Source organism: Dryobates pubescens, chromosome 25 (assembly GCF_014839835.1).
Source record: "Dryobates pubescens isolate bDryPub1 chromosome 25, bDryPub1.pri, whole genome shotgun sequence".
In the NCBI taxonomy this organism is placed as follows: Eukaryota; Metazoa; Chordata; class Aves; order Piciformes; family Picidae; genus Dryobates; species Dryobates pubescens.
The window spans coordinates 9,034,208-9,045,348 of NC_071636.1; the positions used below are offsets into that span (position 1 = coordinate 9,034,208).

At 52.2% G+C, this 11,141-nt stretch overlaps 1 protein-coding gene and 5 non-coding genes across 7 annotated transcripts; 1 reads left to right on the forward strand and 5 right to left on the reverse strand.

The window, feature by feature from the left end:
* Positions 1–3,485: 3,485 nt before the first annotated feature.
* Positions 3,486–5,531, reverse strand: UBC (ubiquitin C). Of its 2 annotated transcripts, none has more exons than XM_054173211.1 (2): positions 5,435–5,531; positions 3,486–4,909 (listed from the first exon to the last, which is right to left on the reverse strand). In XM_054173211.1, exon 2 carries the CDS (start codon positions 4,902–4,904, stop codon positions 3,531–3,533), a length of 1,374 nt encoding a protein of 457 aa, XP_054029186.1. In that variant the 5' UTR covers positions 4,905–4,909; positions 5,435–5,531; the 3' UTR covers positions 3,486–3,530. The 2 variants fall into 2 exon arrangements, with proteins under 2 accessions (XP_054029186.1, XP_054029185.1); XM_054173210.1 differs by lacking the exon at positions 5,435–5,531 and adding an exon at positions 5,386–5,428.
* Positions 5,532–9,207: 3,676 nt separating this feature from the next.
* TRNAA-UGC (transfer RNA alanine (anticodon UGC)) lies at positions 9,208–9,279 on the reverse strand. The gene has a single exon. It is a non-coding gene; the product is annotated as a tRNA-Ala (tRNA).
* Positions 9,280–9,641: 362 nt separating this feature from the next.
* TRNAD-GUC (transfer RNA aspartic acid (anticodon GUC)) lies at positions 9,642–9,713 on the reverse strand. Its single transcript has one exon. It is a non-coding gene; the product is annotated as a tRNA-Asp (tRNA).
* Positions 9,714–9,936: 223 nt separating this feature from the next.
* TRNAF-GAA (transfer RNA phenylalanine (anticodon GAA)) lies at positions 9,937–10,009 on the reverse strand. Its single transcript has one exon. It is a non-coding gene; the product is annotated as a tRNA-Phe (tRNA).
* A 427-nt stretch (positions 10,010–10,436) lies between these two features.
* On the reverse strand, positions 10,437–10,508 carry TRNAD-GUC (transfer RNA aspartic acid (anticodon GUC)). The gene has a single exon. It is a non-coding gene; the product is annotated as a tRNA-Asp (tRNA).
* Positions 10,509–10,763: 255 nt separating this feature from the next.
* On the forward strand, positions 10,764–10,835 carry TRNAA-UGC (transfer RNA alanine (anticodon UGC)). Its single transcript has one exon. It is a non-coding gene; the product is annotated as a tRNA-Ala (tRNA).
* Positions 10,836–11,141: the final 306 nt, after the last annotated feature.

Sequence of the window (11,141 nt, forward strand, 5' to 3'; positions counted from 1 at the left end):
AAATGCAAAATGCCATTGTTCCCAGTAGACAAGTTCTCAGAGTTAAACTCCATTAGTACAAAGCCGGTGCAGCAGCCTTTTTTTATCCTCACATCTCTCCCATACCTTTAGGCAGGAACAGCAAGTTCCTCTCCCACTGTCTAGTTTGGGATGCAAATCCTAAAATATCTTGAGCTGAAAGGAAACTTAAAGCTCATCTAGTTCCAACCCCTCTGACACAGGCAGGGAAACCTTCCACTAGATTGCTGAGGTCCAGAGAAGCACCTGGGGCTTCAATCATCATCCTCAGTTATGGCATATAGAGCCACCTCTGCTGTAGGTGGGCCTAAGTTTTAGTGCTCTATACTGATTCTCATGACCACAGCATTCATATTACGCAGATCCTAGGTCTCATGTTAGACAAGAGGTCTTAGGCCAATCCATGAATTTTGATACTGAGGTAACTCCACCTCTGGAGCTGGACTCTTTAATGCACAATGAAGATTGAACACCTCTGCTCTAAACTTGAGAGTTTACCACAACCACACCAACACCCCTTATGCCTATAGGGCATCTACCACCTCTTCGGCCAATGTGCAGTGCCTCATCTACCTTGGTGTTAAAATATAATAGACATAATATACAACCCAGGCCACCTCAGGGAAGGGTTGGGTCCATTCACAGCCAACACATTAGCAAGAGAGCTATTTTGTGTCTCAGGAAAGGGAGCAAGCACAGCCAGCTGTAAGGGGCTTGGTAAGAGACAATCTGTCAGCTGGGGACCCAAGACTCAGTCCCAGAGACTCTCTGAGAGGAAAAACATTAATCACCTCCATCACCTCTTAGCCTGCCTCTTTTTTTCCAAGGAACCGGGGCTTTTCTGTACCTTGTGCACCTAATGTGGCCCTGAATAAAAACCTGGTTGAGACTCATCCCTTAAGTGTCTAGAATTCAGCAGAAAATAAAAAAGGGAAGACTTCAGTCTGTGACAGCCTGTTTTAAAACAATGACATTCACCCTCACACTGTCTACACTCTAAGCTGATCTGAGCTAAAGGGTCTGCAAACTGGAGTGCACCTACCTTCACAACACTGTCCTCCATGGCGTGATGTGTGGGTGCCAAGGGGAGACACATGCCCACAGTTCCATCCAGGCAGAGGACAGCACAGCAGAGGATCAACTCTTGCCATGGCCTTCACCTTGGTGGAACACCTGTGTTTGTGTCTTTAATTACATTATCCTAGACATTTTCCCTCATTTGTTGCCTCTGTTTAATAGCCAGGCCAGTTAACATGTCTTTGGCTGGGTCTCTGCAGCGGAGGCAGCTGCTGGCCATACCCATTCGTCCAGCAGCAAAGCTTTCAGACCCAACACAAAGCAGGTGCTGTGTGCTCCTGTGCTTTAAAATATTTTGCTAGAAAAAAAATCCTCTGAACAGTTCTCCTCCAAAACCAAATAAACCAAAGTAACTCTCAGGCACCGAGGGACACCATGAACCCTGTGAATTGATCAGAAATGACAGCAGGTACCCTCATGGTCAGAACAAAAGACATCCTTACCATTTCCACGATGCTTTCCTGTTTTCAACAAGTGTTGTTCTGTGGTTTACCCTACCCAAGATGTAGTGACCACTCATGAGTGATGTGCTGCAGTGTTTGTGCTGCCTCTCTTAATAGTCCCTTGAAGCTGGTGAAATCCAGCAAAGCAACCTGCAGAGATCAGCACTCTGACTCAGTTTACAAGACCAAGGTGCATGTTTCTCCTCCAACAAGCTGCTCTGCCTCGTTGCACCACATCCACTTGGATCACACTGCAGGCTGTTATGTATCTGCAGAGCACTGTCGGTTTCAGGTACAGCACTGCTGGTTTTGTTTTTCACTGAGGCATTTAAAATAAAATTCTCAGAACACAGCACCACAGTCCTGCATGCAGGCTTTTGACATCCATTGGGTATCCCCATGTCCTGCTGCAGCTCTGTCCCCATAGCAATCATGCTACCTTTAAAGAGCTGCTTGAAGCTATTTTTTACAGCTTCCCCCCTTCCTTTCCCAGTAAAAATCCTCCCAGGCATGTGAAGAGCTGCAGGACCATCCTTAAGCAGACTGTCCCAGATCAAACCCCCGTATTTAAGGAGCATTTTACTTGCTGCATAAATCCTGATGATTCAGAGACCAGCACAAGTTCTACTGTTTGTTGAGGAGTGTATAAAGTGAACAAGGATCCTCAGGGCCCTGCACCACCCCACCCAGCTCAACAACAGCATTTACCAGCCCATGCAGGGCCTAGGGCCAGTGCCCAGGGGCCACAGCAGTGGCAAGGTACCAACTCTCACCTGGCACAGGCTGGAGCTCAGCAGCATTCAAGAGTTCCTTGCAGTTCAGCACGTATCTTGATTATGCAAGTTTGTTTTTTATGGGTTACAGAGCACTATGAGCATCTTCTACTACTCCTTCAATCAAGAATAATGAAGTTGATGTTACTCAAATGCTGCTCTCCCACCCTTCCAGTTAGGCTAAGATCAACTTGGCTCCCACTGAATCAGCCAGCAGCCAAATCCTCTACTCCCAACTCCCACCACACCCTCCCATAATCAGGTCACACCACCATGCCTGTAAATGGCATCTTTCATGCCTTAGCTTCGCCTCCCTGGTTCCCAGCACACAGTGTTCAACTACCCATGACTTCCCACAGCCAGCAACCTCCACCTCACCACAGAACCCTCGGACTTCCATGTTTTCACAGTACATGGGAACCCTCCTCTGTGACATTTGGCTGATACTGTCCTATTGACACTCATTGCACTGCTGGGATGCAAGCATAGTCCAGACTCCAAGTACTTGTGTATTTAAAATGACAGTTTGCTTAATATGCATAGACTGATAAAAACAAAGTTTACCCCAGAACTGGATGATGAGACTCTCACTAGCCAGACAACTTTCCAAGGCCCAGACCCCAGGACTGTAGGACCATCAGTGAGGTCCTACCACTGCACACCCTGAAGCCACCAGAGCAGGCTGCTGGACCGTGATGCAAGTGGGGTTTTACTCTTTTGCTCTCACGTTATCTGCAGGAACAGCAGCCCCAGCAAATGTCGAGCAAAGCAGCACTGCCAGCTCCACAACTGCAGTCTCCCGTTACATATTCAAGCTTACACAATGCCACCAGATGCAGAACATCTGCAGCCTGGCACTGCACTTCAGCCAGTTATGAAAACACTTACACAACCTCAGGAAAACCACCGCTAAGGGCAGTTCCTCTTGCCAGGCATGTGAATGCCTTGCGTAAGGAGGTTTTGCAACACCTTTGGAAGTGAAACCCTGTCATTACTGCATACAAGACACCTACTGGAGGCGGAACCATGCCATTAATGTGTACTAGACAGTTACTGGAGGTGGAACCCTGTCATTGCCCTTCATTAGACAGCTACACTTGCTTAAAGGTGGAAACTGTTGTTCACAGAACTTCACACAAGAGCTTTTGTAGATGCAACAGCTTTATTAGAATAAGCAAGTGCACAGAAACACAGCACTTGAAAGCAAACAGCAACCAGTTCAGTTGCCACCCCTCAGGCGAAGGACAAGGTGCAGGGTGGACTCCTTCTGGATGTTGTAGTCAGACAAGGTGCGTCCATCTTCCAGCTGCTTGCCAGCAAAGATCAGCCTCTGTTGGTCAGGGGGGATGCCTTCCTTGTCTTGGATCTTGGCCTTGACATTCTCTATGGTGTCACTGGGCTCTACCTCCAGGGTGATGGTCTTGCCTGTCAAGGTCTTCACAAAGATCTGCATGCCACCCCTCAGGCGCAGGACAAGGTGCAGGGTGGATTCCTTCTGGATGTTGTAGTCAGACAGGGTGCGTCCATCTTCCAGCTGCTTGCCAGCAAAGATCAGCCTCTGTTGGTCAGGGGGGATGCCTTCCTTGTCTTGGATCTTGGCCTTGACATTCTCTATGGTGTCACTGGGCTCTACCTCCAGAGTGATGGTCTTGCCTGTCAAGGTCTTCACAAAGATCTGCATGCCACCCCTCAGGCGCAGGACAAGGTGCAGGGTGGATTCCTTCTGGATGTTGTAGTCAGACAGGGTGCGTCCATCTTCCAGCTGCTTGCCAGCAAAGATCAGCCTCTGTTGGTCGGGGGGGATGCCTTCCTTGTCTTGGATCTTGGCCTTGACATTCTCTATGGTGTCACTGGGCTCTACCTCCAGGGTGATGGTCTTGCCTGTCAAGGTCTTCACAAAGATCTGCATGCCACCCCTCAGGCGCAGGACAAGATGCAGGGTGGATTCCTTCTGGATGTTGTAGTCAGACAGGGTGCGTCCATCTTCCAGCTGCTTGCCAGCAAAGATCAGCCTCTGTTGGTCGGGGGGGATGCCTTCCTTGTCTTGGATCTTGGCCTTGACATTCTCTATGGTATCACTGGGCTCTACCTCCAGGGTGATGGTCTTGCCTGTCAAGGTCTTCACAAAGATCTGCATGCCACCCCTCAGGCGCAGGACAAGATGCAGGGTGGATTCCTTCTGGATGTTGTAGTCAGACAGGGTGCGTCCATCTTCCAGCTGCTTGCCAGCAAAGATCAGCCTCTGTTGGTCGGGGGGGATACCTTCCTTGTCTTGGATCTTGGCCTTGACATTCTCTATGGTGTCACTGGGCTCTACCTCCAGGGTGATGGTCTTGCCTGTCAAGGTCTTCACAAAGATCTGCATGCCACCCCTCAGGCGCAGGACAAGATGCAGAGTGGATTCCTTCTGGATGTTGTAGTCAGACAGGGTGCGTCCATCTTCCAGCTGCTTGCCAGCAAAGATCAGCCTCTGTTGGTCGGGGGGGATGCCTTCCTTGTCTTGGATCTTGGCCTTGACATTCTCTATGGTGTCACTGGGCTCTACCTCCAGGGTGATGGTCTTGCCCGTCAGGGTCTTCACGAAGATCTGCATTTTCCCTGGAAGAGATCACTGTACTTTAGTCACTCCTCCCGCTCTTGCCCATGTCAGTCCCAGCAGCACTCCAGCTCCCCGCGGCTGCGCTGTCCCCGCGCCACACCCTGTGACGTCACAGCGGAAGCGCGGGGTGTCATGGCCCTCAGCGGGCGGGGCCAACCATCCGTTCCTCTTCCCGCCGAAGGCGCGCGCCACCATCTTGCGGCCCGCGGCCCTTGCGCGGCCGCCATTAGGCCGCTAGCTGCCCGGCCTCCTCGCAGCCCGTCGCCGCCGCCCGCTCGCGGTGCTGCCACTAAAAGGGGCCGTCCCGACCTACAGCCCACCAGCTCCTAAGGCCGCATCCCCTTTCCCCTCAGCATACACACCCCTCCCGCCTGGCCGCCCGACACGGGTCCAAGCCTTCCGCCTCCACGACAATCAGCTCTCCCCTCCGCTCTCCCAGCGGAGAAGCGGTGCAGTCGAGCAGCGGCACACTTACCGAGAAGCTCACCGGCCAAGCCGACACAAACACACCCCAACGGATTTACACAACCACAACTGCGCCACACATTCCCTTCCCGTCCCTTATATGGCCTCCTGCGCCCCTCCTCCGCGGGTCGGATCACTCCGCCGAGCACTACTTTCCCTGTGGCGCTCGCTACAGCACTACTACGCGGGTGGAAATAAACGAGGTCCGGCAGCGCGGAGGAGTCAGCGTGTCGTGAGGTGGTTTGTCCGAACGGGTGGGCGGGAGCGACAGCGAGTGCGCAGCGCGCGTAGAGCGCGCAGGAACTCCTGGCCTGGAGCTCGCGGAGCGGAGCCAGGGCCCGCAGGGCCGGGGCCGCGGGGTGGCTGTGGTGCCTCAGCGAGCCGAGCCTCTGGAGCTACCTCTGTGCCTAGCTTCTTGTCAAAGCCTTACACTCTCCTCAGGGATTTAAACCCCTGACGCAGCGTCCCCTTTCCAAAAGCACTTCCTTGCTTTCCCTGCCTGGGGGAGGGGGAGCAGCAGCTCTGCCGTGGGTCTTGGTGGGAGGCAGTTCCTGAGGTGCCAGAACACACAGGGACCGTGGTTTTCCTCCCAAGAAAACCGTGCATTTCCATCCAGGAGGGCGTCCAGCGTGCAGGGGAGCGTGCTCTCCCTCACCGAGACCCAGGCCCGCGGCCACTGGCAGGGGTGAGGCCTGCAGGCAGGTTTCTGTCAGGCCCTTTGTGCCTTCGCGGCCTGTGAGGCAAGAAAGGCACAAAGCAGCAAGTCGGCGTCTAGCTGCCGTAGTGCTGCTGGCGCCTGAGGCCAGAGCAGCCTGAAGGAGCCCAGAGCAGGGAGGCAGAAGCAGACTCCTGCCAGCAGATGGAGGGCAGGCAGCCCCCAGAGGGGAGAGAAGGGAGGGACTGCTGCACAAAGAGATCCAAGACCTACAGGCAGTCTGTCTGCAGGGCATACAATCATAATCAAACAGGTTGGAAGATCTCAGAGATCATCAAGTCCAACCTGTCACACAACACCTGACAACTGAACCATGGCTCCAAGTGCCATGTCCAATCCTTTTTTGAACACCTCCAGGGATGGTGACTCCACCACCTCCCTGGGCAGCACATTCCAGTGGCCAGTTACTCTTTCTGTGAAGAACTTTCTCCTCACTTCGAGCCTAAACTTACCCTGGCACAACTTCAGACTGTGTCCTCTTGTTCTGGTGCTGGTTGCCTGGGAGGAGAGACCAACCCCCACCTGGCTACAATGTCTCTTCAGGTAGTTGTAGACAGCAATAAGGCCTCCCCTGAGCTTCCTCTTCAATCAGTGACTATGTACATGCACATGTAAAACAGTTTGCATCTGACATACAATGGAGCTTATAACGCTGGACTAAGGCCCTTGTCACTGGGGTAAAATCAATCATAAATGGAAATAATATATTTTTTAATTCTATTCTCGCTTGCACTTTGGTACATCTGTTGCCTCCTGTGTCATCCCTGTCAAACTACACAGCAGCTCAAGGGCACTGCTGAGAACAAAATGGAGCTTTGTTTGCAGGATTCAGGAGATACCGTTTGGTTCAACCCGCCCACGAAAATCCTTCCTTTGCCGGCACTGCCGCCTACCAAACGGATACAGATAACACCCAGGGCTGCACACCACTAGGAAGGCAGCAGAAGCCCAGCAACAGCTTTGTGATTGGTTTGAGGGAAAGTGGCTTGCATGGAGGGGAATACTGGGGGGGGGGGATGGGTTTCTCAGCCTGCCCTGTGTTAGTGTTAAAACTCATCATTGCAATAGCCATAATAATTTCAAGCACCCGGGGCATTTAGCCTGGGGGGGAGGGGAATATGTTTAACAGTCTTTTGGGTTTTTTCCTCGGGTTACAGTTGTGCTCAGTGGCTTATACTGTGTGCATGTGGAGGTGCATGAATATAAAAGATTGGAGCAGCCTTTGAGATTTAGGTCTTTCCTCATCAGAAAGTGAATCCCTATGCTAAATATACTACTTAATTTACAGAGTGAGTGCTCAGGACTGGTCTGGAAGTAGTTGAAAAGGCACACAGCAGTATACTTGAGGTGGAGATTTTTAACAGGAAGAAATTAAGGTGACAAAGTGCTGTTCTTATGTCATTAGGGTAGGCAGCCAGCTGCTGAGCACCCTGAGTGACTTTGTGCCTGATGTCTGAATCAAACAGTGGAGCAGCATGCCTCTAAAAGTGCAGGTTTGTGTTACATCCAGATTGCCAGGCAGATTTTAGGCTCCAGTGCCACTGAGCCCGTAAATAGGTCTGGCTGGCTGGCAGAGCCATGCCTTCCTGAGATGGGAGGGGCTTTCTGTGGGCAAAGCCACCCCGTGGTCCTCCTGCACTGTCTGTAGGAGTACCCCTTGCTATGATTTCAAAACGAGCTTGGTGAATAGTAGGAAGTTGGTCCTAGCAGACCATAACTGATTACACTGATGAATCCAGTTTTCCTGTGCCACGAAGTCTGTAGTTTGTGCCAGTTACTACAAACTCTGGGGCAGGAACCATCTTTCTTGTATTCAAGTGCAGGGTGTATTCCAGAAGTAAGCTGTCCAGAGAGATCCTGTCCAGGGAGCTATTTACAATGGGGATCTTCATGTTTAACAGTGCCAAAGCTAAATGCTTGGCTCAAAATAACAACTAGAGTAAATAAATAGCACAAGTTGCATTTTAACCACTGTGGCAGGAAATGTCATTTTCCATCTGTCACTAGTCATCTCTCTCTACCAGAGCAAGTTGGGTGCACCACTGGTGACAGCAGCAGAGATAAAACAACTAGTAACTGTGGAGATGAAAACTGCTTGAAGCTCTGCATGGGCTGTGGTCTCTTTGTGCTTTACATTTCAGGCAGGCTCTGAAGAGCTTCCTGGCCAACACAGAACAGTGTGAGCCTGGCCAACCCAAGGAGATCAAAGCAAGGAGCTTGTTTCCCAAGAGCTTTTCCCAACCTGCTCTGAGGCAAACCAAGAAACCAAGGTGCTGCCTGTGAGCATTTGGTTGGAGCAGGACAGCAGATACAAGTGGACGCCTCAAATCCAGGGAAAAGTTTCTGCACCACTGCAACCAGCAAGTCATTTGTGATGTCCCAGCTTTTGTGCCTTTCCACTTGGCTCTGGGAGTGTGGTGTAAGAACCCTGAACTATCTCTGGCCTCACTGCAGGTTTTCCTGTAGCTATATCTGCTGGTTCTGGGGTGAGGAGCTGTCAGGCAGGGCTGCCAGGCTAGTGTCCCCCCTGCATTTCAGAGCTTGGCTCTTCCTTTCTCCATCAAACTGTTTGGAGACTGCAAGGCCTTGATGTGGCAATAGAAGACCCAGAGACATGAGAATCCCAGAATCATTTTGGTTGGAAAAGACCTTTAAGATCATCAAGTATTATCTAACTCTACCAAGGCTGGTGCTAAGCCATGTTCCTCAGGACCACATCTGTGCTTCTTTTAAACCCCGCCAGGGATGTGGATTCAACCATCTCCCTATGGAGCCAGTTGCAGTGTTTGAGAACCTCTTCAGTGAAAAAATTTCTTTTAATATCCAATGTCAACCTCTCCTGGTGCAATCTGAGGCCATTTCCTCTCATCCTATCACTTGTTTCTAGGGAGAAGAGAGCAACCCTTACCTGGCTGTAACCTCCTTTCAGGGAGCTGTAGAGAGCCCATCAGCTGTCCTAGAGAGCAATAGTATTTGCAGAGTCCTGAGGACAACCAGGTGGGCGAAAATGAGCCATTTTGTGCCACTGGGAAATTGCCATCTTGGGCCTTTTGGGGAAAGCGGTTTTCTATTCAATACATATCAAGGGAGTGAAAAAACAAATTACAGAGGCCCTTGTGGAGATGCCGGGGATTGAACCCGGGACCTCATACATGCAAAGCATGCGCTCTACCGCTGAGCTACATCCCCCACCTCGCAAGATTTTTACCTGCCTGGTGGCCAGGTGCCTATCCATGGTGTACTGTCCTGCGCGGAGGTAACAGAAGAGTACCCGAGAGATTGTGAGCAGGTAAAGTAGGGCAGACGGTGCAGGTACGCGGACAGACCCCGCTCAGCAAAAGGACAGCGGCATCCATGTTCTCCCTGGGCTGTCATCAGGCTGTGAGCAGGATACGGCAGTACACGCCATGAGCTGTGAACGTCACAGACTCTCATGTGTACTGAACACTCCGTTGGCACACTCAGACCTGTGGAGTTTTTAAACCTTTGAGGATAAGAAAAATTTATGCAGAAAGAAAGAAAAAAATCCAATACTAAAAACACAACACAACCTCCCCGTCGGGGAATCGAACCCCGGTCTCCCGCGTGACAGGCGGGGATACTCACCACTATACTAACGAGGACGGCTTGGGACGTACCTCCGGACAGCCTGGGCCATGCCCGCGCAGACGAACCTGGACGTGGACTCAACAAAAAGCTCCACAGAGAAGCGGTTACCACCACACAATCCCTAGACGTGTGCGCGGCGCGGTGACACCCGGCCCTCTCCCGGCGCAGAACCTGCCCCCGCCGCATTCCGCGGCAAAAGCTGCTGTCGCCACCTTCAGTATGAAAGCAAAAAGGCTTTGCCGAAACCCGGGATCGAACCAGGGACCTTTAGATCTTCAGTCTAACGCTCTCCCAACTGAGCTATTTCGGCTGCCGCGCATGGTCTTTCTGACCGTCGCATACGACCCCACCCAGCCCACCCTTCTTTGAGTGGCCCCCGCGGCCGTCTGCCCACTACACGAGTGTCACACAGGCCGCAGTAGTAACCGGTTTCGGGGGCTGTCAGGAGTTTCTCCTTTCCCTTCCTTCACTCTGCTTTGCACACGCGGCAGGGCGAGCACGGAACCACAGGCATGTCCTAAATACCAGCAGCGGGGTGCCGTAGGAAAAGCGGCGGACCCTGGCCCCCATCAAGGACATACAAATCAGCTCAGCCCTCTTCCCCTCGCCCTGCCCTGGCTGCCCCTGTGTGGTGCGACGGTGACGCAGCCCTTCCTCCAGAGGTCCCGCAGTTCCACAGGGATCGCTTGTGCGGGAAAAAGCCCGGAGAAATGGTTAAAAGAAACAAAACTTGTTGCCTCCCCGTCGGGGAATCGAACCCCGGTCTCCCGCGTGACAGGCGGGGATACTCACCACTATACTAACGAGGACTGGCACAGAAAGCCGTTTTCCCGCCTTCCACTATATGACTGCGGCCGCCTCCAGGGGCATGGGACCTGCCGTGGACAGAGCTGTCAGTTCCGAGAAGGTAGAGCTGCCCGACCGCTCCCCGCAGCTGCCGCCGGCCACAGCGTGCGGAGCAGAGCTGCGCGGTGCGAGGGGTGGCACGGAGTATCTGTGCAGCGGACCTGACGTGCGGTCTGTAGTAGCTCTGTAGGAACTGCGAAACAACACTATCACAGCGAGGGGATGTAGCTCAGTGGTAGAGCGCATGCTTTGCATGTATGAGGCCCCGGGTTCAATCCCCGGCATCTCCACTTTTTCTTTGCTCTTTCTCAGTCCTGTGAAGCCGATCGATTTTATATGGAATGGACTAGTTCAGTTGGAAGGGATCTACAACGATCACCTAGTCCAACTGCCTGACCCAGTTAAAATGTGTGGTTAAGGTGTTCAATACTGACAGGCCTGGGGCACTGCCCCCTCTCCAGAAGGCCTGTTCTGGGGCCTGACCACCCTACAGAAATGCTTCCAAATGTGCAGTCTAAACCTCTGCTGGCACAGCTTTGAACCATTCCCAAGCATCCTATCACTGGATCCCAAGAACAGCTCAACACCTCCCTTTC

Coding starts and splice junctions, on each gene's coding strand:
- UBC (XM_054173211.1), bottom strand. CDS start 4,904: ATGCAGATCTTCGTGAAGACCCTGACGGGCAAGACCATCACCCTGGAG.